Here is a 13,435-nt window from a genome sequence, read left to right as displayed (position 1 = left end):
TTAAGGGATTGATAACAAAGAGTATAGCACAAGAGTTACTGGGGTTAGGAAGGGCTTGGGCTTAGGGGTCAGGAAGGGCTTGGGCTTAGGGGTCAGGAAGGGCTTGGGCTTAGGGGTCAGGGCTGCTAGGGACTTCTGCTTCTGTTAGCTACTTCTTCTGGCAAGGACTCTGGTTTAGGGATGCTGTTAGGGATATGCTCAGGACTTCTGTTAGGTGCTTCATCTGTTAAGGGCTTCCAGGACTACTTTTGTTAAGGGTGCTCTAAGACTCTGTAATACAAGGGATTCTACAACGAAGCAATAAAGGACTTCTGGGAAGGCTTCTGAGATTCTCTGCTCTCTGCATTTCTGGAATCTCATTGCTATACGGCAACAGGGTTCCTGCCTTCATTTGTCACCCAGTGGCCCCTAAAGCAAGAGGAACAACATGTTCCTACATAAAGCAAGAACTAAAGTTTGCATGAACTCTTGAAAATGTTCTCTGAAACCATTTGTATTTCATTGGAAGAAAATATCTTTCCTTTTCCCCTCTGCAGTAGCATGACTCTGAAATGCCAGCTTTATAAAACCAAATACAAAATGGCACTAAAACTTCCAGAAGAAATAAATGCCCTTAGGCTATTAAAAAATGCTCTGTTTATGAAAACAAATCAGACATTACCATCAGTATTTCAGGCATATCACAGGTTTCATCTTGCAAGACAAAGGCACTTCTTTTTCCTTTTTTATAGGAAGAAAATGAGAAAGTGAAAATGAAATATACTCAGAAAATCTTAGTACTATCTGATTATCTCTACTACTAACTTAAGACCTTGGCAATAACTCAGTTCTTCATTACTCAACTAGGAGAGGTAATTACATGGTTTCATCAGAAGCTTTTGGGGGTTTAAACACAAAAGCTGCATGTATACAATTATAATAATCCAGAATATGATTCTCTAATAACACAGTATTTTTAAATATACCTTATACTTCATAGCAGCATTATGTCCAGCCAATGAATCATAGAATTATCAGGGTTGGAAGGGAACTCAAGGATCATCTAGAGCCAACCCCCCAGCCATGGGCAGGGACACCACACACCAGAGCAGGTTGCTCAGAGCCACATCCAGCCTGGCCTTAAACACCTCCAGGGATGAGGCTTCCACCACCTCCCTGAGCAACCTGTTCCAGTGTCTCATCACCCTCATGGTGAGGAACTTCTTCCTAACATCCAATCTGAATCTACCCACTTCTAGTTTTGCTCCATTCCTCCCAGTCCTATCACTCCCTGACACCTTGAAAAGTCCCTCCCCAGCTTTCCTGTAGCACCCTTCAAATCCTGGAAGGCCACAGAAAGGTCTCATTGTTGTAGCATTCATATCCATTTTCCATTTTAAAATCAATTCAAATTTATTGTTATCAAATCCACAGTGGTTTAAAGGCTAATTAAAATTATAGGAGGGTTTTTAAATACATAAGGTCATCTTTTTCTGATTTCAATTTAGTGTTCCTTGAAGGGATATTATCACCCTTCTAATGTTCATCTGGATTGTTAAATTTCTTCTCATCTCTAAAGAATGCATCTAGAACTGTGGTTTCCTTTCCAAATGAAGAGAAAGCATTTTTTTTTGCTCTTCATTAGAGCCCTTGAGCCTCTCAACATTTTATTCCTTCACTGAAATAAATTCCTTTTGTTTTGCTTTTTCAGAGGGACAACCTTCTAGCCATTCCTGTACTCTGTGTGACTTTTGCTGTCTATTTCTGCTTCTTCACTGTCTCTTTCTCATAAATAAGAAAATCTGTGTTCACACAGCAAAGAGACTCCTCTCAGCATAAACATATGCTTGTCTGGTGGTTTATCAGTGTGTGTTGATCAATGGCTCCTATTTACTCAGCTGCTTTTCCTCCTAAAAGAAATATTTAAACTGAATAAAAAAGAATAGCAGTGATGCCACAGCAAAGATTCATCTAATCTCCACTCATTCGACTTCCACAATATCCCTAAAAATACCTACTCTGCCTTTATAAAAAACAGCAGTGTTCCAAGGTTTCTGCTTTCAAAAGAGCAAAAGGTGTTGTCATTCCCTTCTATTCCTAGATATGCTCTTAAAAGGCCCTTAAAATCTACCCTCTAGTTACTGTAAAACATTGATGACAACTATGATCCATATTCCAAGATCCTACATCCACACCAACAGAGAACTTTTTAAAGTATGCCTAAATATTCACATTTTACAGTATTAGTCAGGTACTGGAAGGAAAATCTTTTAATGGGATTGTGGTTGCATTATATCCCAACAACAGCAGCCAGTTCAAGCTCAAAGATAATTGAATTCCTAACACAAACCTCAAGACTTGTGCAGACAATAGATCCAAATTAATGGCCCAATAAAGCAAAAGCTTCAGTATGACCTCAGTATTTCCCTCTTTTGTTTGGTCTGCCACTAATCACTCAGCACTTGAATGCTCCTAATGAGCTGCAGCTATACAGTCTTCTGCCCAGCCAGGATTCAGCAGCTCAGCTGCTCTCGATGGGCTGAGACCTGCAGAAGAATTGTGGGGAGGGCAAGCCATAAGAGGTGTGATTCCAAACGAGTTACTTCAGCTGACATGGAACTAAGACATAAAACCTTTGAAAACCAAGGGGGTTTAGCTCCAATTATGGATAAAATACCAATACCTGAAGGGATCTCCTGCAGGAAGGCTGCAGAAGGACTTTTCATAAGGGTGTCTAGCAATAGGACGAGTGGGAAATGGTTTTAAACTGAGGGGGAGTAGGTTTAGACCGGATCATAGAAAGTTCTTCAGTAAGAGGGTGGTGAGACTCTGGAGGTTGTGGATGCCTCCTCCCTGGGGGATGTTCAAGGCCAGGTTGGATGAGACCTTGAACAACCAAGTGTAGTTGAGAGGCATCCCTGCCCATGGCAGGAAGGTTGGAGCAGATGATCTCTAAGGTCCCTTCCAACCTGAGCCATTCTAAGAATTTGTGTGAGGAAAAACATAATTCTGCTCTCAACAATCTCTTTACAACAGTTTTTGAATATGCATATTTGTCAATGTTTTCAGCTCAGAAAAGGTCTGCTCTTGAAAGTGATTCTTGTGAGATAACTAAAGTTTTGTTGAAAGCTTTACCTGCTTTTGCCTTAGGTTTACTTGTTGAATCAGCAACGTTTTCCAATATTGCAGTTAGACAAAAGGTTACCTCTGCAAGCATTACAGCATCAGTGCCTCCTATGCTGCTCCTCTGAATTGCTTCATTTATTATCCAGAGTACCTGAACCCACTAAAAATGGGAGGAGAGAAGAGGGGAAAAAAAAAAAAAAAGGAGAGAGGAAAAAAAAAATAATCAGTACAGAGTTAAAAGAGATTTTTGCAAGACATTTCTGCATTACAGAGGTAAATAGAGTTTTGCACTCAAAATTGTTTACAACTCCTCATAAACCTGTACACAACTCCTTTCTTGGATCTGGCTTCCTTTTTGGCATGCCACCAGAGTAAGCCGAATTTCATCTCCATTTCTTCAGAGAGCAGATTTTTCCTTTTTTTTTTTTGTTTTAGAACATTATTGTAATTATTTTTTTTAAGGGTTTATGAATGTTCTCTGAACAGAACTTTTGTACTTTGTCATAGTATAGTAAGCCTTCCACAGATTTGAACCTTTGCCTCTCTTTTATCTCTTATCTTCCCACTTCAACAGTATAGAAGAGACCAGAGGTCTCAACAGTTTTACTTATAGAGATCAGGGCCACAAATTAATTCCTCCAGAAAGGGTTTGGTTAGCATCAAATGGCAGCCCAGAAAAAGTAGCTTGCCAGGACTCTGGGCAATCTGATCTAGTTGAGGATGCTCCTGCTTACTGCAGAGGGGGTTGGACTAGATGACCTTTGGAGGTCCCTTCCAATCCAGACCAAAATTCTATGATTCTCATTATCCTTCAGAAGACTGCATTTCCCCAGGAGCCTTTCAGTCTTAGGAAAGGTTCAAGGCAAGGCTGAGAGTCTGTCCAGTGTGTCAAATACTACTGAGCCTCATCTCTCTTATGCTGTAAGGCTTTGGCCATTTTCTTCAGCTGATCTAGGAAACTTTCTGGAAAGATGCTGATATTTTCTACCAGCTGCTGCTTATTACATCATGCTCAAATGCTTTCACTATTTCAGCTTCTTTCCACCACAGTTCACTAGCAGAGAATGGATTCTTTCATTATAAAAGGTTAAGAGATATTTTGATACTGGCATAGGAGAGCTTAAATTGCAGGTACAATTCACATTTTCACTGAAGAAGACTTATCTGCATTTTCCCATAAAAAATACACTTAGCCTGAACACCACTATTTTATCTTGGCTTTACTCTAACAGACTGCATTCACATTAAGAGAAAGACATTAGAATAAAAAGGTACTTGGTAAGCTTTGTATTTGTGGATATATTTCAAGCAGTCGCTTCCACTCATTGGGATATTCTGAAGTCCTTTCTTACACTTCTGCCACAAAAACATTATGACATCAACAAGAATTTCTTTGTCAGGTTGGATGTCCTGGGAAGAAAAGAATGTGTCATTGTAGAAACAGGTGTGTGTGTATATAAAGACTCTCAATACATTCAGTACATAAAGAGTCTCAAAACAAATAAACCCTCATGTTTAGCTTTCTTATTGGTATCCTTGTTTCTGCTGCTTGCTTGCAGGGAGAAATTTACCCTAAATTGCAGGCATAGTGCTGTTCAAAAGGCATTTTCATTCCTTAGGGTAAGAGCTCCCACTTCTGTAAATACTGCAGAAGTCTTTGCTACAGCTGAGGATATCTGCCCACCTAAATCTGATACACTTGAAGACATTTGATCTCTGCTTGATTAGCTGAAATGTGCAATTAGCCCTGTGGTTTTTGCAAATAGATTTCATATCTATTTAAAAATATTTAAAGAGGGCTGACCACACAATTCAAACCAAACCAAAGCAACACATGCAACTGATTCCTTTGGTCTTCAGTTCTATGAGTTCATCACAGATTAAATGATTGAAAAGGAATGTCTCAAATTCTATTACCTCCTCAGGTGTGGAGACACAGGAAAGCACTGTGGTTGCCAAAACAATAAGATCATGAGAAGGCTCTCCATGCCTTAAGGAATCCTCTACATTCAATAGATATCAAAAAAGAAAGAAAAGACAAAAGACATTATTTCTTGTTGCAAACTTGTTGAAAACATCTGAGTAGATTTATCCACCTGTTTATGCCAGCAGATAATATGGTCCAAGAAACAGTGAATACAAGGGGAACAGATATTCCCAAATTTATTCACTTCTGTGAAAAGGTAGCATTTCTGGTTGGCGAAACAGAAGGTATTCTGTTCTCAAGGTATTCTCAAGGTATTTAGAGATTTGGGGAATGTCATAGCTTGGGAATGAGAGTTCCCTCAATAGGTTTTTCTCGATTCAGTGCCAAGAAATGTTATACAAATTAAGAACAGACAAAAGCAGGTTTGTTTCATTTGTTCATTTTCCATGCTTCCATACAATTTTTTGAGATCCCAGCTCAAATAGTGCCTCCAGTTCTGGGGTCCTCAGCATAAGAAGGACACACAGCTGTTGGAGAGAATCAAGAAGAGGACCACAAAGGTGGTCCAAAGGCTGGAACACCTCTGCTATGAGAACAGGCTGAGGAAGCTGGGGTGGTTCAACTTGGAGAAGACTCCAGGGGGACCTTAGAGCTGCCTTGCAATACCTGAAAGGATCCTACAGGAAGGCTGCAGAGGGACTTTTCCTGAGGGTATCTAGAGACAGGACAAGGGGGAATGGTTTGGAGCTGAGGGAGAGTAGGTTTAGACTGAATCTTAGGAAGAAGTTCTTCAGTAGGAGGGTGGTGAGAGTCTGGAATAGGCTGCCCAGGGTGGCTGTGGATGCCTCTTCCCTGGGAATGTTCAAGGCCAGGTTAAATGAAGCCTTGAGCAACCTGATCTAGTTCAGAATTGTTCCTGCCCATGGTGAGGAGGTTGGAGTAGATGATCTCTGATGTCACTTCCAACTTCAGCCATTCTATGATTCCATGAGCTTGATGTATGTCTAACACACACCTTGCATTGTCACACTTGAGGGAAATGGTATGGAGTCATCCTTTGGCAAATGAAAAATGGACAACATTCAGTAGGTGGCAGTTTACCCATTGCTAGTTTCACTCCCATAATGCTCCATATACCAGATTAGAGTTTTAAAACAATAAACACATTTTCTTTCTGCAAAAATAACTGAAATACAAAGACAGCCCTAGCTGACCAACACTCACCATGAAGCAACTTAGCTTCTTTGCTACTCTTTTCACTAATAGCAAAATTCTGTTTAAATATTCTTGGAAGTAGTAAAGGTTGCATCAGTTTAAGAAGTTTGAGCTCCATTTCAGCTTTCTTCCATATTGGATCATCTTGAGCCTAGTTGTGATTAAAAAAAAAAATAAACTATGAGAAAATCATCTTTAAAATATGTACCGTGATTAATATTCCTTAGAAAAGACTACATGAAGAATGTTTAAATAGCATCCAGCTTACCTGAAGAAAAATATCCACAAATTCAAGAGCAGAATCAAATACATCCCACTCTTCATAACTGAAAGCTAATTTTAGGAATTTCACAGCAGCATCTCCAGACACTTCCTCTTCTCCTGCAGTGATGACAAAAATATTTGATCTCTTTGATATATATATACACACACACATAAAGATTAACTTAATTTCAGTATTGATAAATAGATAAAACTCCACAACTGTTTATGAACAGGCAGCGTATTATTGAAGGATGTTTTAAGAGCCCCAGAATATATGAAAGCTTTATTGTTTTGCTGTAATACCTGGGGTTACATAATATTTTAATGATGCATCTGCAATGTCCTGTTTCAGTCCAAAGAGGCTGTGCTAGTACTGATATTAAAGCAGAGAATATCAAGGATCTAGTACTTTCTGCTTGCATAAGCAAAGCTGGAATCTGGGTATCACCCCATAATAACCCTTCTCACCAGAAATTTAATTTTAAAAATTGCATAGCAGCATGAACAATTTCTTGCAAGATTCATAGGCTCTTAGATTCATAGAATGGTTTGGGTTAGATGGGACCTTGAAGATCATCTAGTTCCAACCTCCCTGCTGTGGGCAAGAACACCTTCCACTAGCCCAGGTTGCTCAAAGTCTCATCCAACCTGGCCTTGGACACCTCCCATCAGTGGGTTTCCACAACCTCCCTGGGCAACCTGTTCCAGTGTCTCATCACCCTTACTGTCAAGAATTTCTTTCTAATACCTAGTCTAAATCTGCCCCACTCAGAAGATATGAATGTACACATAGTGATTCTATTTTCTCAATCTTCAAGTTAGTCCAAACCACAGTAAGGCAGATTTCTGAGTCCTTAGCTAGTCCTCAGATTTCTGAGGTGTCTTAGCTAATATATTTAGCAGCATTCTGCAGTCCCAAGAATATACCACAGTCATTGAACTCCCTGATTCAAGAGAGAACAGGGATCTGCTGGAGAGTATCCAAGGAAGAGCTATGAAAATGATTGCAGGACTTGGATATCTCTCCTGTGAAGAAAGACTGAGAGCCCTGGGGCTGTTTAGCCTGGAGAAGAGAAGGCTGAGAGGGGATCTGAGCAATGTCTATAAATATCTGAGAGATAGGTGTCAAGATCAAGGTGCCAGGCTCTCTTAGGTGGTACCCAGTAACAAGGCAAGATAAAAAGGGTACAAGCTAGAACACAGAAGGTTCCACCTCAATATGAGGAGACACTTCTTTACTCTGAGGGTGCTGGAGCCCTGGAGCAGGCTGCCCAGAGAGGTTGTAGAGTCTCCTTCTCTGGAGACTTTCAAAACTCACCTGGATGTGTTCCTGTGTGACCTGCCCTAGGTGATCCTGCTCTGGCAGGGGGGTTGGCCTCGATGATCTCTGAAGATCCCTTCCAACCCCTAGCATTCTGTGATTCTGAGATATCACCTGGGCACTCAGCTAAAAACATCAGCAATGTTGACTTAGACTATTGTAATTTCCTAAAGCAGCATAAGGATTGTTCCAAGGACCACAACAAGCTTCTGACAGTCCTTATGTTATTCTATCTCACTTCTCTTCCACAAGAACGTACCAGGACATCATTGCAGAATTTGACCTTTCAATGATTGTTCAGGGATATTAACACCCCTAGATGAACTACTACACTGAACAGCATGTGATTAGAATGCCTACATATTCCTACATGATATTTAAATCATAGTTCTGTTCAGAGAATCATCACCATGATGTCTGTGCATAATGCCTCCTGACTGCCTTAACGTTACACATCTAAACAAGCAAATCACACAGAGGGCAGCAGTTTGCAATCCCTTTCTGAACAGAACTGCTGCAAGCATGAACATAGATTCTGCTCAACAAACATTTGCACCACTTGGTAGAGAATCTCTGGAAAATTCAAAGATGGTTTACCTTTTAGTATCAACTGTAGAAGGGTTAAGGATGGATTAATTACACAGGAGAAAGTGATGCAATGACTTCCTTGGACACCTGCACTGCTCACTCCACCTTTAATGCAGACAATTTCTTCAATCAGTTTATATTCAGACAATCATAGAATCAGTCAGGGTTGGAAGGGACCACAAGGATCATCCAGTTCCAACCCCCCTGCCATGGGCAGGGACACCTCACACTACATCAGGCTGGCCAGAGCCTCATCCAGCCTGGCTGCAAACACCTCCAGGCATGGGGCCTCAACCACCTCCCTGGACAACCCATTCCAGGCTCTCACCACTCTCATGGGGAAGAACTTCTTCCTCACATCCAATCTGAATCTCCCCTCTTCCAGCTTTATTCCATTCCCCTTAGTCCTGTCACTACCTGGTAGCCTAAAAAGTCCCTCCCCAGCTTTCTTGTAGCCCCCTTCAGACACTGGAAGGCCATAAGAAGGTCACCTCTGAGGACTGCTTTCTAGCCAGTCACTGCCCAGCCTGGATTTGTGCTTGGGATTGCCTCAACCCAGCTGCAGGACCTTGCACTTTGTCTTGTTGAACCTCATGAGGTTGGCTTGTGCCCACCTCTCCAGCCTGTCCAGGTCCCTCTGGATGGATCCCTTCCCTCCAGCATGACTGCTGCACTACACAGCTTGGTGTCATCAGCAAACTTGCTGAGGGTGCACTCAATGCCACTGCCCATGGCACCAACAAAGATGTTGAACAAGACTGGTCCCAGGACTGAGCCCTGAGGGACTCCACTTGTATTTGACTTGTTATGTTCCAATCAGTCAGTAATGTTTTCAAGAAAATATAACTCTGAACTGTGTTAATGAAATAATCTATAGGAATTAAGCAAATTGTCTCCTTATCTCTGACTATAAGCAGACCAGAGCCCAAAAAAAAAAAAAAAAATCTGGTTACCTGAGAGGATTTCCAGGCCTGCAGAAAAAAGTTCTGAAAGGACATCACGAATTTCAGGTTCATCAGGAAGAGTTGAGGGAGAGTTCCACAGACGCCTGCTGCTATCAGACAGAGCTTCCAGGATGGCAAGGAACTGAGCTGCCACACCATCAAACATTTCTGTCAGCAGCCGTTTGGTCACAGTGTGAGGCTGGGGCAGCTAAGTAAGAAAGGGTAAGGTTAAGCCTTGTCATATCTGAACCCAGTGACAACACTGCAAGATTCCTTTCAAAGCAGTTCTCCGTCACCAAGTGCACATTTCAAACCCAACACCCTGGAAAAGGTATTGTTGTTATCAAGGCCATGCTTCAAAGGCCTCATGCTAACTGGCTGCAGTACTGAGGAAGTGTCATAATCTCACAGCAACCAGATGCACTGCTGCATGGTGTTGTACCTAGCACACAATGCAACAGAAATTGGGTGAGTGGTGTGGTGTGGTGTGGTGGGCTGAGATTCCCCTCCCACATTAACACCACCAGACTGGCTCAGCTTGGAAGCAAATGTAGCTGTATTTACAAGCAAAAACTACAGTCTGCAATGGAATGCAATGAAGATATACAAAATATACACTATTTACACTATTAACAAATAGGTACAATTAACAGAAACAGCACAAAACCCTCCTGGCCAAAGCTGCCCCTCTGCCTCCCCCTCCCTGCCTTCCCCAGACCCCCCTGGCAGAAGGAAGAAAGACAAGAAGCAGAGAGGTTGTTAGAACTCAGCTTTCAAGGTATGTGTAAGTATGTTATCTTCAAAGATAAGCACAGAAGAATCAGTTAGACTGCCCAACCAGACAGACTGAATGGACAGACTGAACTTTGTTTTGAGTACTGACTCTTAAATATTTCTCTCTCTCCAATTAAAGTGTTTAGAATAATCATTATTTTGCTTCCTTACACCCAGTTGTGATTTATTTACTTTCTTTTACTTTTCTGCTCCAGCTCTGTGAAAAGAAATTAAAGGCATAGCTTTAAAACCATCACAGTGAGGGTGTTAGGTCTATACAGGTCAAAGCCACTCAGATTTCTCCTTGACCACAAGAAGCTAAGTTCTACACACTCTGCAGAAAATCAGAGAAAGATCTGTCAGCACTGCAGTGAAACCAAACACTGCTACATCCTCTCACTTGCACATCTTGAACAGCAGAACATAAAAATACAAGGCAGAAAACACACACACAAGATATTTGCACTATTGACAGCTAAGAAATCAGAGATCTAGACAAGAAAATACTTTAAAATTTTATTTGGTTACTAAACCCCTACTAGACATAAAGTGAATGTGAGATACAGCACTTGGAAGCGCTGCTTATAATCATCAACATTCCAGGTAGCCAAAAGAGGTTGTGGAGTCTCCATCTTTAGAGATATTCAAAAGCCAACTGCACATGGTCCTGGACAGCCAGCACTATGTGGCTTTGCCTGAGGAGGAGGATTGAACCAGATGACCTCCTTTCTAATTTGTTCTGAGGTTTGATAATGTTATATTAACCGTGAAACTGAAAGAGTAAAAATTCCTCCTGGTGAACAGTACCATGTGTATTAAGCAGAATTATATCACACACCCAAGGAGCAAGCAAAGAAAAGCACTGCACAAAATGCTAGACTTACATTTTGTGGGTCTTTCAGGGTAACTCTTAACTTAGGCTGCAGGTTGGTTTTTGGCTTTCTTCTAGATTCAAATACTGCTCTCTTGAAAATCATTACTGACATCTGACGTGGAGAAAAAAAAAGCAAGTAACTAACTGTGGTCACCTGTTCTGTTCATAAAGATTGTAAACTGTTTATAATTAATTGCAGAATGGTACCTTTAGGGTTGCCTCTCTAAAAATCTTTCTGGTCTCCGAATTTATCATTGAAGAACTCATGCTTTCCAGTTGGTTCAGTTCATCAATTTTAAGCAGACCACGGCGAGCAAATGCCTGTCCAAAGCATTAAAAAAAAAAAAATTATGTGTGTATATATTTTTTTTCCTGGGTTTTGGTATTTAAACATTTAAAAATTAAATATTTCTATTTAAAAATAAAAACAAATTAAAAAAAATATATATAGGGGGTTGCTATTTGATTTTAGAATCCTATCATCCTTTTAATTCAGACAACTGCAAAGAGCTGCAGTGAAAACTGGGTCATAAACAAAAGTTGAAATGGATGAGAAAACCTTTGCAAAATACCTTTTGTATATATGCATGGGGGCTGACCACTGCTTAATGCTACAAGTCTGTGATTGTGATTCTATAACAAGGTACTGTTGCATTTAGCTTTGAACTGGTTACTCATTTGTCTGTTTAGCCTGGAGAAGAGAAGGCTGAGAGGGGATCTTACTGATGTTTATAAATACCTGAGGGGTGAGTATCAAGAAGAGGAAGCCAGGCTCTTCTCAGTGGTGCCCAGTGATAGGACAAGGAACAACGGGTATAAGCTGGAACACAGAAGGTTCCACCTCAACATGGGGAGAAACTTCTTTGCTGTGAGGGTGCTGGAGCCCTGGAGCAGGCTGCCCAGAGAGGTGGTGGAGTCTCCTTCTCTGGAGACTTTCAAGAGCCATCTGAGTGCATTCCTGTGTGACCTGCCCTCAGTGATCTGCTTTGGCAGGGGGCTTGGACTCTATGACCTCTAGAGGTCCCTTCCAACCCCTACCATTCTGTGATTCTATGTAGGAACACATCCCCACTTGGCAGTTAAATTTTGGAATGTGGGCAGAGCTCACATACAATCTGATATTAAGCAGTAGTAAATCTGTGTGGTAAATCAGAATACCTCTCCATGAATGCTGGCTTGACAGTCAAAATAACACTGAGAAACTGCAGCATATAGGGTGGCTCTCCAGGTCAAATAGTGTACAGATAAGAGTGGGATAGATGATTCCATGCACATACTGGCCCACAGTAAGTATTCCAGCACCTGTATTGAAGAAATCCAGTTTCAAAGTGATTGCATTTTAACTTCTATAAATATGCTTCCTATTACTAAAGGACACGAAGATTGCTTCTCCTTTGGTAGGACAAATATAAAAAGGTTTTTGAACATAAATCATAGAAATTGTATTTATTTTTAGCATGTTTTTTTAACTATCAAGCATTCCTCTTGCATATGATTGGGGTTTTCCTATCTGAAATCATTCTCAGGTCCCTTTCAGCCTCAAAGTTATCTTAACTACTGCAGTTTACTATAGCCTTGTCACTGTGACAGAGGCCCTTCCAGGGGAGTTTTAGGTTGGAGATGAGGAAACATTTCTTTGCTGCAAGAGTGTCAGGGATTAGAACAGGCTGCCCAGGGAGGTGGTGGAGTCCCCATCCCTGGAGGTGTTCAAGAAACGCAGTCTGGGACATGGTTTAATGGCCATAGTGGTGTTGGATTGATGGTTGGACTCTATTATTTTAGAGGTCTGTTCCAACCAAAACAACTCTATCATTCTATGATGCTATCTGCTCTTTGTACCAGCTCTAGTGATCGTTTTTCTCTGAGCTAGCTTTCAACTAGATTAGGGATTTATTTGGGATGCAATGAAGTCTACCTTCCTTGGTGAAGGTCTGCTCTTAAATTAATTTCCAACCATGGAACAATTCTGCTTAGCTCTTAACTTTAGGGCCAGTGTAACTTTAGGAACAGGCTGCCCAGAGATGTGGTTGAGGCCCCATCCCTTGAGACGTTCAGGGTCAGACTTGATGGGGCCCTGGGCAGCCTGATCTAGTTGGAGATGTCCCTGCTCACTGCAGAGGAGGTGACCTTGGAGGATCACTGCCAAAACTCTGCATTCTGTGATAGTCATTGCAGCAGTCTGATTTTAAAAATTAACCCAACTAAACTGATTGAACAACATCTTCCCCTTGTATTTTCTTTGAATCAGCTCTTCCCTGAGGTACACAAAATATGCACAACTTCATTCCTAAATTAAGTCAATATACAGATTTACTTTCTGTCTGCATTTAAAGAATCTGAAATACTTACAACCAGTTCTTCTGTTTCCTGCAAAGTAAAAGCCTGAACATGTTAAAGGATTTCAATAAAAGATGTTCAGAGAG

General features: G+C 41.1%; 1 protein-coding gene across 1 annotated transcript in view; it reads right to left on the bottom strand.

Moving 5' to 3' along the window:
- CFAP54 (cilia and flagella associated protein 54) overlaps window positions 1-13,435 on the bottom strand; it is a 112,904-nt gene that overhangs the window by 84,330 nt on the left and 15,139 nt on the right. Inside the window, 11 exon segments of the mRNA XM_054386770.1 lie at window positions 662-720; window positions 3,115-3,265; window positions 4,381-4,515; window positions 5,023-5,106; window positions 6,228-6,398; window positions 6,516-6,628; window positions 8,430-8,525; window positions 9,374-9,572; window positions 11,023-11,124; window positions 11,220-11,333; window positions 12,171-12,314. Coding sequence (XP_054242745.1) covers window positions 662-720; window positions 3,115-3,265; window positions 4,381-4,515; window positions 5,023-5,106; window positions 6,228-6,398; window positions 6,516-6,628; window positions 8,430-8,525; window positions 9,374-9,572; window positions 11,023-11,124; window positions 11,220-11,333; window positions 12,171-12,314 — 1,368 coding nt within the window.

The sequence above is a fragment of the Indicator indicator genome, chromosome 14, assembly GCF_027791375.1.
Source record: "Indicator indicator isolate 239-I01 chromosome 14, UM_Iind_1.1, whole genome shotgun sequence".
Lineage (NCBI taxonomy): Eukaryota > Metazoa > Chordata > Aves > Piciformes > Indicatoridae > Indicator > Indicator indicator.
Note: the sequence above shows the minus strand (reverse complement) of the source record. Positions and strands in the feature narration are given on the sequence as shown.